Source organism: Anabrus simplex, chromosome 8 (assembly GCF_040414725.1).
Source record: "Anabrus simplex isolate iqAnaSimp1 chromosome 8, ASM4041472v1, whole genome shotgun sequence".
Classification (NCBI taxonomy): domain Eukaryota; kingdom Metazoa; phylum Arthropoda; class Insecta; order Orthoptera; family Tettigoniidae; genus Anabrus; species Anabrus simplex.
This window is the reverse complement of record NC_090272.1, coordinates 17,630,673-17,647,364: the sequence shown is the minus strand read 5'-3', so window position 1 is coordinate 17,647,364 and position 16,692 is coordinate 17,630,673. Positions and strand designations below refer to the sequence as shown.

The 16,692-nt window shown below is 35.8% G+C and overlaps 1 protein-coding gene across 3 annotated transcripts in view; it reads left to right on the top strand.

Moving 5' to 3' along the window:
• LOC136879210 (uncharacterized) overlaps positions 1-16,692 on the top strand; it is a 1,250,431-nt gene that overhangs the window by 501,152 nt on the left and 732,587 nt on the right. For all 3 annotated transcript variants that reach the window (XM_067153008.2, XM_067153007.2, XM_068228965.1), the window contains one exon: positions 10,523-10,650. In XM_067153008.2, coding sequence (XP_067009109.2) covers positions 10,523-10,650 — 128 coding nt within the window. The remainder of the gene's footprint in view (positions 1-10,522; positions 10,651-16,692) is intronic.

Genomic DNA, 16,692 nt, shown 5'->3' with positions numbered 1-16,692 from the left:
TGAGTTCCCCTGGTTCTCATCAGGTGATGAGGTGCTCCAAACGCCGTACAATAAAACATTTTCTTTCCGTAAAACCAACAAATGTCATAAGAAAAATAAATTTAAGTAATTCATTATGGTAAAAATAAATGGTGAAGTGGCACTTCACCTACTTCACCTGAAAAGCCGCCTCTGAATTATACCTGTATATATAATTTGTAATCCATAATTGTGATACACGGTGTAACTTCCAGAATGGTATAGGGACGAGAACGATAGAGAATATTATAAGCTATGTATTACGCACTCTCAAATTTTCACAAACGTATATTTTGTAATGTAGCTTTCTAGAAGCCTGGCCGGGCACATATATAAGGAAAGTTATTGTTTAGTAGGAGTTTCATTGGCAAGCACATGTTGTGGTCAGGCTGATATGCCCAGTCGGTAGTCATCTGTTTCAACTGTGGTTCAAGCTTGTAACCTCTATGTGCTGTGTTATTCAGTTGTTTTAAAATGGCGGCTTTGTTGATGTTGCAAGAGACTATTCTCATTTTAGATCCCAAATTGAAAATCAGTTGAAAGAAGAATAATAAAACATAGTTTTCCACCTCTTCAATGCTTATCTAGCATACAAAATTAGGATTTAATTCTTATTTTATTGCCAAATTATTAAATACATGATACATGTTTTACTCATTTTCTGAGCATCTTCAGCCATATTGTCATCACAAGGTTAATTAGGAATATTGATTTTGAATTTGTATACATGATTTGTCATTAGCAAGCCTAAATACTACAATTTTTAAGGAACCTGATTAAATATGGTTATCTTATATATTACGTCGTTTGGCTATGATATAGGATATAACAATTCTCAACAGTGAAATTAAAACTATTACAATATTCTTGTGTGTGACGTCAATTAGTTTGTCTAGTGTAACATTCTATTAAAACTGTTAATTTTCTTAAAAGTTTGTTGTTTGAACTTAAAATGTTTTATTAAAATCTTTAATAATCATTGTCACTTCAAATAAACTTGAGAAATGAACTATATTACACAATCAAAACAAATTATGAGATCAGGCGCAATTATTACCGCTTTGTGTTTGTCATGATAATATCTGTGCCGTAGTCTATTATAGGTGATGATGTTGCACACTTTGAAATTAACATTTGTTGAAACTTGTTAAACTCAACATTCGCTGTTATCTTATTCAAAATTTAAATATCGCGTGTAAGTGAGCAGGGCCTAGGTCTGATGGGGACTTTCAAGCTTTGTGTTGATAGTTGAATTGTGATTTCTCCCAACTATGCAATGAGCTTGTTGACATATCTGTAGCAAGGGAAAACTTCGTAAGGATATATTATATTTGATTTAATATCGAGGCCTCGCGTTAAAGTAACCAAAGCTGACAAAGGTGAAACCACAGTTCTATTAAACAAGTGTGATTACATTAATAGAACAGAAGCATTTTTTCAGATAATAATTACTTAGTAACTAAAAAGATCCTATAAATAAAATTCAGAAGAATGTAAAGAACATAATTTAAAATTCCACTTTTCTCTTCAACGAACAAGAGTACTAAAGTGATTAACATGAGTCCTCAATTACCAACAGCTAAAGCTCTACCCAAAGTCCATAAATCAAATATGCCTATTAGACCTATAATCTTTTGTTGCTAGTTGTTTTACGTCGCACCGACACAGATAGGTCATACGGCGACGATGGGACAGGAAAGGTCTAGGAGTGGGAAGGAAGCGGCCGTGGCCTTAAGTAAGGTACAGCCCCAGCATTTGCTTGGTGTGAAAGTGGGAAACCACGATAAACCCTTTTCAGGGCTGCCGACAGTGGGGTTCGAACCTACTATCTTACTACTTAAGTGCGGCCAGTATCCGGTATTCGAGACCTATAATCAATAGTAGAGGTAGTCCCGCCTATACAATTTCAAAATTCGTGCACCAATTTTAAAAAACACTATAAATTTAATAGTGATTCTACAATGAGTAATTAAATTGACTTTTGTGAAAAATTAAATAATTTCAGCCCACAATCACATCATAGGATGTGTTCTTACGATATAACCAACATGTACCCTAGTATTTGTGAAATAGAAGAATTTATAAGTTTATTCAATTTCGTTTTAAACAAGAATTATTTTACATTTAAGAGTAGAATTTACCAACAGATGTGTTTGGGGATGGGAGATTCCACATCAGGAATATTAGCCGATATTTATATGGATCACTTGGAGCAGAGCAAAGTAAAAAGGACTGTGTTTAAGGTTGAGATACGTAGATGATACATTTGTTATAATAGACAGTAAACATAATGACAGTGATAAATTCTAATCTTCTTATACAGTCTCGACCAAAGATTAAATTTACTAACGAGGAAGAAAATAATCACTCAATAATCTTTTGGACATTAAAATAACACGAGCAGAAAATAAATTTGACTTTCAAATTTATAGAAATCCATCTTACGTCCCGATAACTATTAAAAAGAATCTCTACAACCTAAATCACATAAACAAGCTGCTTTTTAGTCCGGTTTACAGAGCTTTTAAAATGCCACTCACAGAAAACAATTTGAAGAAAGAACTTAAATTCATAAAAGACTTAGCATCTGTTAACGGTTATACAACATAAATTTTCAGTAAAGTAATTAATAGGGTAAAATTCAAATTGGTCGCTAACCTCACTCTGATCAAAACTACAAAACCAAATTTCTAACCCTATTAAAAAGGAGAAATTAATATTGCATTTAAAACTCAAAACACAAATCGAAATACTTTTTTTCAACCATAACATAGTAAATTCACGTAATAACCAATACCAATATTCAGGCAGAATGGCAGAACGACAGTTTTTATACCTGCTTACAATTAAAATGAAGGCATCCCAAACATATGTTTTGTAATCTTTCTACTTCAGCTTTATGCCACATAGTTACTTATCATCACTTTTGCTACACCATCGCACGCCTCCTGCTGCCAACAGTGCTGTAGTTCAGTAACAACAGAAAATTCATACGTCTATGGTATTCATATGCCTACGCTATCTCTTTTAGTGAATGCTATCCGGTCACTTTCCACTGTTATTTATTTATTTATTTATTTATTTATTTATTTATTTATTTATTTATTTATTTATTTATTTATTTATTTATTTATTTATTTATTTATTTTTTGGTTATAGAATGTCCCAGTGAGCTAGTGGCTCAAGGAGGGACCACAGTTTACAATCACAACTTGGCAGCTTTAAGTTTCACTTAACAGATAAGGCATAGGCCTACATACATAACAAGGAATATTTACAATTAATGATTTACATCATAATATCATTTTACATGGAAAAAAGAAGATATTAAAAATAAACTAAACTTAGGTGGAAAAATAGTTACACAGTGGTTATCAATTTATTCTCCAACGTACTGTTCAAGGAAGTACCTGCGTACTTTTTTCTTAAATCTGTACAACTTATTGATTTGTTTTAATTTGGGAGGTAGATTGTTAAAGGCTGAATAAGAAATGCTTTTAACACCATATTTGGTAGTGTTAGTGGAATCTTTGTAAAACTGGTTTGCTGATCTTGTGTTATGGGTGTGAATGCCCTTGCTGTATCGTAGTTCTGTATTAACAGAAATCATATTATTTTTATACCTGAACATAAATAAAGCTTGAGAGTATTTAATCTGGCATTGTACTGGTAATATGTTTGTTTGCTGAAAAACTTCCACAGATGGTTTCAGAAAATCATATCCATACATAATTTTTAAAGCTCTCCTTAGGAGTACTTCTAGTCCCTTTATAGCTTCCTGTGTACAATTTCTCCATATTATATTCATGTACATAAGGTGTGAATGTATGAGGGAGGTATATATGTTTCCTAAGGTTTGGTTGTTTATTCCATAGCCTTTCAGTCTTTTTAGTACTCCAATTACACTAATATTTTTTTCCTTACATTTAAGATATACTCATTCCAACTTAAGTTATTGTCTAAAGCCAGACCTAAATATGAAAACTGCTTTACTCTTTCAATGGGCTCATTGATAATTTTTACTACATTACAGGTATTGATAATTTGTGTTGGTTTATGACATATGATGTATTTTGTTTTTGAGGTGCTTATAACTAGGTTATTGTTGTTCAGCCATGATGTTAGTAAGTCCAGATCTTTTTGCATATACTCCATAATCGTTTATTCACAACTGCTGTTATAAAATATAAATATATCATCTGCAAACAGGAATATCTTACCAGTAAACTCAAGATAACCTATATCATTAATAAATATTAAAAACAGTAATGGTCCCAGCACTGACCCTTGTGGGACACCATGTTTAACATTGTAGATGGGCCTTTTAGTTTCATTGATATTAACATATTGCTTCCTATCAGTTAAGTAATTTTTAAACCACTCAAAGGCTATTCCTCTAATTCCTGCATTTGCCAGTTTATTAAGTAGTAGGATATGGTTAACTATGTCAAATGCCTTTGCAAGATCTATGAAAATTCCAGCTGCTATTTTATTACTATGTAATGCATTCTGTATGAGGGACACTATGTCAAAAGCAACTGAAAGTGTACTATGTTTGGGTAGGAAGCCATACTGAAATTTGAAAAAGAGATGTGTTTTTGTTAGGAAATTCAAGACTTGTTTTTTTATTACTACTTCAAGTAATTTTGCTAGCGAAGATACTATACATAGTGGCTGTAATTACTGGGGTCATATTGTGTTCCTTTCTTAAGAACTGGTACCACTCTTGCAATTTTACATATGTCTGGTATTAGTCCTGTTTGCAATGACAAATTAATTATCTCGGTGAGCAAGGGGGCCAGATGATTTACACACCTCTTGAGGAGTATGTTATTTATTACGTCTTCTGTGTAGTTATTCTAGCTGGCTAGTGCTTCTATGATTTGTGTAACTTCCTTAACATCTGTTGGCCTAAAGTACACAGAGTTGCAGATCGTATGATTAGACAACAAAGGTGGGTTACATGGACCAAGATCTTTAGCCAAGTTTACAACTGCATTAACGAAAAATGTGTTTAAAGCTTTACAAATATCTTGACTAGAAGTGTGGTGAACATTTTCATACACAAGTTCGGTAACTTTTGGTTTACTATTAGTTCTACCAAGTATTTGGTTTACTGCCTTCCACATTTCTTTATTAGTATCCCCTTTTCTAATTACATGATTATAATATGACCTTTTCAGCCATCTTTTCATTTTAATTACGTCCTTGCAACATATTGTGTACTCTTCAATTGTTTCAGTTGAAGGGTTTTTAGCTTTAGTTTTTGCATATAGGATATTTTTTCTTTTTTACAACTTCTAGGAATTTTTGTGTTACCCATGGCTTATGTGTATCTTTTCGTGCTGGTTTTTGCCCAATATTTGAACTAGCTACTCTAAGTCCCTCACTAATAAAAGTACAGAGCTGGTCGTAGGTTTCATTCACGTCAGCAGATAAATTTGTACATGTATTTTTTGTGAAAAAGTCATTTAGCTTCGAGTAACTTATTTTCATGTGTGTTTGTATATTTGCGTCACTACTGAATGGAGAGCTCTATTTAATTTGTGTTGTTACTTCTAGAATTAGAATATTATGATCACTAAGGTCACTAAGGTCATTATATACACAGTAATCAGCAGTGGCAATATTTGAGTGTATATGATCAATTAAAGTTGATGATGTGGGTGTTATTCTTATTGGTAGCCTTGTATTGCAGGGGTAAAAATTGTAACAATTCAATAAGGATGTATGGTTCCTATAAATATTGCTATCTTTTAGAAAATCTACGTTATCGTCTCCTATAAGCAATGAGTTTGATTTTCGGGTATTGCACAAAACAAATTCATGATCTATCATAAAATTAGTAATATTACTCTCCTTTGGGTTGTAATATGAAATCAAGTTATATCTCCGGTTTTTGCTAAATACTTCTATTTGGAGAATACTGTGATAACTGTTAATGACCTTAAAGACTTTAGCTGTCCATATTCTTGATACATACACTGACAGTATCCCTCCAGTACCCTCTCTAACTAGATGGTAAGATTCAAAGCTAGGTATGTTATAATGAGATGTTTCTTCATCTGATAGCCATTTTTCTGCTATAACTATAATGTCAAGTTCTGTAACCTCATCTATAATAAGCATAATATCCTTAAAATTGTTCCTAACACTTCGTGCATTGATACAGTTACATTTAAATTTAGAGCTTGATTCTTAGTTTGTAATTTATAGTTTTCTATAGTATCACACTGGATCTCAACAGGACTTATTATTTCCTCACTGCTATAAATGTCCTGTACCATTTAAAATCAGTATCAATTTGTGTGAATATGGTACCTGCAGCGTTTACTGTCCGAGTTTATTCTCGAGGTGTGTGATCTTTTCTTCGTTGCTGATGAGCATGCTTGGTCCATCCCTAGCTTCGCGGACGTAGATCTTGCAGTCCCTTGTCCATGTGGCAAATATTTTACCATTCTGCTTCAGTAGCCTGCACCTTCTTGCAATGTTCTCATTCCTGGGCGAAAGATGGTCATTAATGAATACTTTGCGTGATGGGCAGTTCAGTCCAATATCCTGGGTGTTCAACACTCTTTTATGTATTCTTGCATTCACTATTTCGTCTTTCTTCCACCTGTTAGTGAATTTCATCACAATTCTTCCGAATAGCGTAACTCGATTTCTTACTGTTTAAGGATGAAATAGGTAAGAACCAGTGATTTATTATTAGCACATCACTCTCAATCAACAAAGAGATATGAATAACCATAGATAACAAGTGCCACAAGCAGATTACACAATCTTAAAAAGCAAAGAGAAAATGTGAAGATTGGTCACTAAGCCTTTGGAGTTGTTTTAACGTAAGTGGGAGCCACCACATACTCCCTCCCCTGTGATAACGGAGAGGAAAGTGAACAGTTCGTCCAGAATGGGTGCACTTCTTTTCGTCTGTGGAGTTGGAGGATTGATCTATAGTTGTTGGTACATGGGCTGTTGTGTGGCATTTTGTGAGGGAAATTGGTCATCTAGAAGAAAAGCAGGTTTCAGTCTATCTATTGATACAGTTTGTTCACTGTTGGGTAACAGAATCACAAAATGTAAGTACTTTAAAGGGTCCATCATAGATGAGAGAACAAATACATGGGAACAAGTTGGGAGGTCAGAGATGTGTGCTGGTTGAACTGGACATAAGGACCTGGTGAGCTCTTTGAGTTTCATTGGTGAGAGGAGTAGTGAGGTACGATGACTGATCGGAGACTAAGAGGACCTAGAGGAAATTGGGGCATCCAGTTCCTGGAGAGTCGTGCATGCAATTCAGCTTTTTGTTGACGATGCCAGCGTTCGATCTTTATGTTAGGAGCAGGGCGATACCTAGGAGTTTCATCAGGTTACTGAAAAGAGAACAATCGAAATGTTTGCCTTGGTCACTGGTGATAACAGATGGTATGCCGTATCAAGCTATCCATGTGTGCAGCAGGGCATATGAGACTGTTTCAGCTCTTATATCCATAAGAGCGTAGCTTCCGGCCCGCTTGAAAAACGATCAATCATAGTAAGGAAGTAGGTGTATCCTTCAGACGGAGAACAGGGCCAACGATGTCCACGTTAATATGGGAGTCCAATAGTTCATATGTACTTATAGGACTGATAGTGTGTCTCGTGACCTTCGAACACTGGCAGGCTATACAGGATTTAGTCCAAAATTTTATATCCAGTCTCATTGACGGCCATACATACCGTTGTTGTACAAGTTTGGTAGATGCTGTAATACCGGGGTGGGCCATATTATGTAATGCATCAAATGCAAATTTACGGAACTGACTTGGGAAAACCGGTCTGAGTTTCTTGTAGAAACATCAGCAATTAACTCAGATCTTGATGGTAATGTAATGTTCTTGAACTTGAGTGTTGTCTCTGTGTATTGTTGTAGTTCGCGAAGCTCATCATCAGATGCCTGTGCTTGGGCAATTTCTGAAATGATAGTTGTGATGGTATGGAAATGGATGAGATGTGGGGACAGAAGTCTCTCCCAGGTAGGTACCACAAGTCAGTCGTGAATCATCAGAAAAATTCTCAGCCCAAAACTGAGTGATGAAGGATACCGACTGCAATCTTGTACAAAACTCGAGGAGCTCTCAATCCTTGGGGTTACATCGGAAAAAGACACCTGAAATTTTATGGACACATCAAACTCCCTCCAGAAAACAGACTGACAAGAATTTTACTAGAGGCAAGAGAAAACATCAAAACAAATAGTCTGACATCGGAAATCCGCCAAGACCTGGAAAAATCAGGAATCAAAGTGACTGACATCGCAGACCGAACCTACTACAGAAAGAAAATCAGCAAGTGGAAAGTAGACAGGAGCCAAGTGGACAGAAGAATCAATAACAGCAATGAGAGAAAATTTGAAGGCTGCGTGGCAAAGAAGGAAATGCACAACATCTAAGTAAGCTTTGCGTGATCAGTTTTCTGGTCTTTTTCACATCTAATAATAATAATAATTTGGAAGGGTTTCAAGTCGAAAGAACTGCAAAGACGGGAAGAGCCTTGTTGGATGAACAGAAGCGCCCACCTGAAGGAGTGCTGGAGGAAGAGGAAAATTCGGACAAAGATCCTCAGTGGTCAATAATAATAATAATAATAATAATAGTAATAATAATAATAATAATAATAATAATAATAATAATAATAATAATAATAATAATAATAATAATAATAATAATAATATCTACCCTTCAAAATCCCAGGGCCAGCACACAGTAACTGATGTCATATTGCTATTATGATGAGGAAGTTAATTGTAGGTTGATCTACAAGTTCTCAAGTTCTGGGATGTAGTGAGCTGTTTGTAACCGGTAACTGGTTACAAAACACGTAGTAAAGGAAAATTTGGAATTTTAACACCTTTAATGCAAACCAAAACACAAGACAAACTGCATCAAAAAATAAACAAATGAAACTCAGGTTGGGCAACGTGACGACTGTAAGAAAGGATGTGGTGCAGGTGTGGGAACCCTACCTAGGGTCAAGAGGATACGTAGGTCGAGGATTTGAAGAAAAATTAACAGTGATCCCTTGATCTGTTAATGTTTACTTTCAAAATCGACATTACAAACGAAATTCATCGATTCAAAATTCAAGTTAACGTAGGGCAAACATACGAGCTCAGGAGCAGTTTACCAAGACCTTAAGTCAAAGAGGCTAACCACAAATGTAACATACAGAATACAATGATTGAGGTAATAGGAACCACGTGATATTAAAATTATACATAATGGAACCAAGAGGGAAAGTCTAAATACGAAAACTTGACGCGCTGAATATCAAAGATATCTTTATAATTGCGTGGTGAATCAGGGCGTAAACTCCTATGAGAAAAGAAAGTAAACATTAAATTTAAATGAAACCAATAGTGCTCACCCCGAGGCAGGCCATCCTGGGTGGGAGCATCTCCGAAATGCGTCAGCTCGCTGGACTGACGCGAACTGAAAAGACCACGAAATCTTACCTCGCTCTCTTAAGGAGGCCGAGGCTGGCTCCGGTCCGATCACCATGTAACAGAAGCTTACCTCTCGCCGCCCAGATGCACCAGTCAAAACCCCTGCTATTTTCTCCAACCGAAATATTTATCGAGAATTTTCCATCTTACTAAACTATGAACATGCTTCTAGAATAGACAAGGGCATACATCCCCTGTTCCGAAAGTCCATATCACGATATTTTAACAATTTTCCAGAGTATCGCCTAACAATAATGATAACCCTTTTACAATTTAGCCGTAGTTACATGTCCAAATGCAACACACTTTCCTTTCTCTACAAAACCTGTCACACAGTTCAGTCCCTTTAATATAAGACTAATGTGAGAATGTACTGAGCAGGGTGGTACTAGTGACTATCACGTTTATATCAAAAATTGATGTTGATGATCGCTCTGGTGATGCACTATGATGATATTGTGGGCATTTTAATTTGCTTCTGAATTTTAAACTGCATTTTTAAATGAATAATTAAAAAGAAACTTTTTCTTCTATCTAGTGACTCTCATCCCTCTGTTAATGAGGTAGCTGATGCTTTTCATATGAAGAGGAAATCTGAATTACAGTAAACAGAATGTCTGTCAAAATGAATTGCAAATTGGAAAATAAAAATTGTCAGTAAATTCAAATAATAAGATCAATAAATGAGGTTGATGGCACTAGTGAAGGCAGGAGAACAGTTGCGGTAGTACACGCAGTGTTCAGAACAAACTCATCTATGGTGCAGAGCACAAAGTGATGGGGACAAAGAAGAACTGCTGTGTTGTAGAAAATTCCTAATTGAAAAATAAATTTAAAAAATATTATTTATTTATTTATTTATTTATTTATTTATTTATTTATTTATTTATTTATTTATTTATTTATTTATTTATTAGAAGCTATACAAGTTTTAGCATGGCATTATTGATGAAAGTTACTCTCAACCGTGAGACACAGTGTACATCATCTATCCTCAATATTTTCACTTCTGTTTCTTAGGTGCTAGAAGAAGAAGTGTCAGAGCTGCGGAAGAAGTTGATCGACAAAGAGCGAGATTGTGAACGTCTTCATGCTGAGTTGACCCTTTCCCAGAAGCGTTTCTCAAAAGGCACCCTTCAGAAAAGCAAGTATGTTCCTAACATAACTGGAATGCATGTTGGTACACAGATTTTTTGAGAAAGATTTAACAGAGTTACATCCCTTAGAAACATTTTTATTGTTAGTGATTTGAACAAATATTTTGCAATTAAATTGTTGCTGGAATTGAAAACTTTCAGGGTCAAGTCTAAGGCCTGTTTTGTAAAACTTTTAAATGCCCTGGAGTGGTATATTCACTCAAACTTCTGAAGCGGATGGAAAGTTGCCTGATTTTCTATTGTTTACAAGCATGAAAATCTCTCTTGATTGGGGAAGTAAGGTGGCAGTCAGTTGGCTGGAACAGATCTCTAAAGAATTTGTAGTGCCGGAGGGCTCATCCATTTTGTTGTAATTACATTAAGATGTGCCTTTAGTTTTCTGATTCCAAGTCTGATTGTAATTTTATATCAGTCCCCTGTATGTCACCTTGGTGTCTCCTAAAAGTGCTGAATTATTTATTGGGATATAAAACCACCTGGTGATCATGATCATAATGTTGGCCGGCTTGTAGCAGAGCTGGTGGTAATTTCTAACCACGCAATCGTGTGCCAAAGGCCCTGGATTCAAACCATTCTGCAGTGTTCAGATGATGCTGATAATAGCGAGTCAACCATCAGATGGAGATGACACCTTGCTATTATTCAACAAGAGTAGGCTATGTGCCAACACGAGGTTTCACTTTCTTTCTACCTGGTAATCATCATCGTCCCACATCTAGACATGCAGGTCACCCTTGAGCCTGCATCACAATAGCCAGACACTCCCAGCACTAAAATACTACGTACTATTTTATATGTTACCCTCGGTTTCGCTTGTGTGGATTTCATAATTCGATAAAAGTAATCGTTCCTCAGTAGTGGATAAAGACATTATCTGCCTTTAAGTGTGTTTTCCAAAGACAAAGTATAAGTCTTTATTTATTTTTAAAGCAGATTCCAAATGCCAATTTTCCCATCTGTAACATCTTCAGTTTTGAGATATAAGTATCCTCATAAAAACAATTCGATTCCTCACTTTTTACATGTTATATTTTGAGATATAGTGTAGATATAATTATTTTTAAAATGTGCCCATTTTTTCAATTATTTTCACCCCCTTAATTGGATTTTACAAAAACAAAACATGTTTCTTTAGTTTTAAAGAAGATCCCAAATGCCAATTTTCACATCTGTAACATGTTAACTTTTTGAGATATCTGCATTTTAAAATTTCACCCCATTTTTTACTTCTTTTCACGCCCGTGAATTGAACTTTCCGAAAAGAACAAAATATGTGTTTCTTTATTTTTGAAGGAGATGCCAAGTACCGATTTTCACGTCTTTATACTGTTAAAATTCTTGAGTTTAGATATACCGCATTTTCTCGCATAATTAATGCTTTTTTTTTGACGAAAATACAGGAGAAAAATTTGGATGCGTAAATTTTCCAAGGATTTCAGATATTTAAAAAATTTGCATTGAAAAGTATACATCAAATACGTACATACAATTGGTTCAAGTCATTTGGCGTAAAATTACGGCATGCGTTTCTTTCTGAAAATCAGATATGGTAAGTTGGAGACACAGGTTTGAAGTAGCGACACTCCTCCCGATATGAGCTGAAGTGAAACAAGTTCAATTCACATGGATACATAGTAATGACATACCGTCTTCGAGTTTGGTACCAGCACTGCTGCTACTCTTATCACTGCTCACATCATCTTCATCCCCGTCTCACGAATTCGAGATTCCTGTTATTTTGAATCTTTACAATCACCTTCGAAGAAATCATGTCCCAAGCGCGCAATATCCACTCACAAATTAGTTCCACAGGAGGTTGCCTGTTGGGGTAAGTTCCGCCATCCAGCACCGATAAAGTTGTTCTTGAATGTTAACGTTCAAGGATTGAAGTACCGACGTCACTCCACCACGAATCACTGCCAAATCGGTTTTTATTTTTTCCAATAACTTCTTAGTGTCTTCCGTCAGGTGGCCACAAAAACTGTCCATTAGGAGCCGGGCATCGAAAGAGGGACCCTGCTCGATTTCCCCAAACAGTTCGTATCCAGTCTTGTACGAGTGGCGTGTCCAACCACCCCTTTCCTGGATACGAACGTGGATCTCTCATGGAAATTTTACTTTTGGCATGGTTTTTTGTTTCAGAACAACCTAAGATGTAAGCTTTCTGCCACCAGCAAGGATTACAGTGCATCGTTGTTTTTCACTTCCCGTAGTGTGTACACTTGATATTCCTTTCGTATCGATTGTTCGACTTTGTGGCATGTCGAAACTTATTGGCCTCTGATCTGCTTTTCTATTTGGGAGAGCAAATATTCCTTAACTTTACGCTTCTCAATCACAAATCGGTGAAAATCAATTACATTCTGGCATACTTTGGCATAATGTTGTTCCTCGTCGAAGAGAGAGCCCATTTCTCTTCATAAAATTAATCATCCAGCCTCACTAACCTTAAAATCTGGGACACTGATCCCATGTGCAGCAGCTATTTCTCGTCCTTTAAAATACAGCATTTCATGAAAACGGCATACCCATCGTTGCGTAACGAAATCACATATTTAAGTAGATCCTTGTCTACTTGCGGAAACTTGTCACTTTTTGGTCTGGGAAATGCTTTGCGAGACTTGTTGGTCGCTTGAAGTGCACATTGCATTAGGACACTGAATACTTGCGGCCTGCTGCCCTATTTCCGTAACTGATCACTGTGAGTTTATATGATGCAGTATTACTCAAATACTTGCTCAGTTTGAACTGTTTTGATATCACAGAAAGGACAGGTCACGCACTTGAAACACTCGTAAAATATGTTTTTAACCAGAGTGGAATAGTGTCACTAGCCACTTCTGTGCTGATTCAGTGGTATTTCCTGCCGGCTGAAATCATCACGTTGCCCGGTATTTAGAATGCCTGAGTAGTTGACATCTTTATTTCGAAACGCATCCGGAGCTGCGTGATCGATGTTCGAAAAAGTGGGTGCGTCAATTACGTGAACATTTCCTCTTCTCCAATTTGGACCCAAAAATATTGGAATGCGTAAATTATGCAAGGGCATTAATTATTCGAGAAAATACGGTAGTCATTTTAAATATTCACCCCTATTTTCACCCCCCTATCGATGGAATATCCAAAAATCCTTCCGTAGTGAGCACTTACAGTCTAATATGAATGTAACTCCAAAATGTCAATTATTTATGTCCAGTAGTTTCTGCTCGGTGGTGATGAATCAGTCAGTCAGTGAGTCAGTCAGTGAGTCAGTCAGTCAGTGAGTCAGTCAGTGAGTCAGTCAGTCAGTGAGTCAGTCAGTCAGTCAGTGAGTCAGTCAGTGAGTCAGTCAGTGAGTCAGTCAGTCAGTCAGTCAGTCAGTGAGTCAGTCAGTGAGTCAGTGAGTCAGTCAGTAAGGACATGTTATTTTAAATATACTGTAGGTTGCAGTGGGCAGAATAGCTTCTAACTGAACTTCATAAATAATGGTGATGACCTGAAATAAATGAAGTAAAAGTAGTTTAAGTTGACAGTTGAAATTAATCATACAAAAATCCCCTGGTATCGCAACATCTGCGAGTCACTCTTAAAAAACGCAGACATCTTGGAAAATGCTATTACAGCATGCCTTTGCCTTAAGTTACATGTAGGGATTCAACTTTACTTTATAATATCCCTATTGAAGTGGATACTTGTTCACACACCAAACATTCTGGCGGTTATGTCCGAAGCTCTCGCACTACCCATAGGGTACATGTCATCTTCCATCCTTCTCTCGACAGCGACTGCGTGCGGTTACATATCAGCAATTTGAGAGCAAGGCAAGGATAGAATGTTTGAAAAATCCATTGGGAAGGTGAAGTCTGCAAAATGTATTGAATGATTTAACATATCTTCGTATTCAGTAGTTCTGAAGTGATTGCAAGTCACTGGTTTTAACAAAGCAGCAAGCAAAAGTCATTGTTATTCTGAATATTGTTTGGAATGGATGTCAGAAGTGTGATAAACTGACATTGAGGTGAATATGTAAGACACTGTACTGCTAGTTCCTTCATCAAATTTGTCAAATTTAGAGATGTTCTCGTGAATATTATCAGAATGAAAACGTTTTTCAGTTTTGTTTTCAAATCAATATAATATTTGTATAACACAAACTTTCATGCCAATTATCCATTCAGTTTAAGTGCTGCGTGTAATCCAAACCACATTTAGGATCAATAATATTATATGACACCGCTTGTGATACGTGTACAAGTGTGAGTAGTCAGCATAGTAATAATTATGGCAAACTATGTTTCCTTTCAAGCAGAGCAATGCTGCGATCGTTCAGGTCAGTGAACATGGCATCCGAAATAAAATACTGCTGTACTTACCGTGTGCAACAAGATACCAGTAACTGCACGACATTTTACACATAGGAACCTCTCAGTGGATACAGCACGTATTATGTATATGAATTGGTGAGAGAAAGGTTCTGTATAGAGTATCTTCGTGAATGGATGCAATTACATTCTACACCTGTGTATCACAGTGCGTTAAAAGAACTACACGACAAGAAGAAAGAACTATAGAGCACGTTTTACACCACGGATGCTGTGATGACTCAAGACCTGCGATATATCATGACGCGATTCGCTGTGCATGGATTCCATCACAAAATATGCGACAAGACCCTACTAATGCAAGAAACAATGCAATCTACCGATCTTCGGGAGTGTTCGGAAAGAACAACGTCCTTGACCCCATTTTGTAGTGAATGAGCAATGTACGATATTGTATTCATTTCTTGGCCATTGGTTGCATTAAATACTATTATCCTATCTATAGATCACTTTTAATTCTCTTTTACATTAAAATTATATGTATGAAAAGGCATATATGATATAACACATTCCACCGCCTTTGGGGCTTTTAATGTATATTTATCTTGGAACCTTATATTTTTGTCTTTGGTTATTACTTTAGCTGCTCGATTGAATAGTGAATTTTCTGTATTTTTTAATTCTACTGGGTCTTTTTCAGTTTATTTAAACCAGTTGGGATTTATTTTGCAGTTATGGAAGAAGTCAAACATTTGTTTAATTAAATTATAAGAGTTCATTCTCAGAAGATAGTACTTGAAAGGCTTTCAGTTTTCTTGTGGTACATTATTGCAACTCGATAAAGATAAACACAGGAGTAATAATAATCCATAAATAGCACAAAATGAGCACAAGAAGCAAAATACTTACCATTGAGAGCAGCAGCATTAAATATACCAGCGTGGAGGGCACAGAACAAGGATAAAGGCCACGATCTTATCTTACTACTTGAGGTGTTGCCAGGTCAATATTGCTAACTACTAAATGAAAGCGAAATTAAATTAAATTTCAGTAAATCGAACTTTAATTGAAAATTAGAAAAAAAATTGATGAATGAAATCTTGAGAACAAATAATTGAGTGCTAAGTAACCTCTTTGAATTATGGATAAAAATCAATTTCTAAAACAATAAAACTATGAGTGCGCACTCGGATAACAACGTAAAATAATTTTTATATTGTAATAAATAAGTAAACAGAAGAACATATACCCCAAAAAGGAAAAACAAATTCTTATTAAATTAATTCATTGAAATAAGACAAATGTCTATTTTTAAAATAATCAAAATCGTGAAAACACACTCAGATTACAAACTACAGTAACTCTTACAAAACAGAGAACTTAGCAAGACTGCAGCTTGCATTAGAATCAATAAATGACAAATGTTAAAACGGATCCGTACTTTAAAAATTCATTACACCACTGACCAGTGTTTTGTAAGCAGATATACTACAATTAATCTCACTAAACTGGAATTTGTTTCCAGACCCTGTACACAAGGATTTCAATCATCCCTGAAACACGGAAGCACACTGAATATTAAAGGCAACGATAGCCAACCAAATATTCCACACATAAATAATTAAATGAACAGAAGAGAGAATAGCACGAACCCAAATAAAAATATTTCCAAAATTTTTTGCAAATTACAAAGGGAAACAAAATTGAAATTCCACAGAAAACTGGACAATGG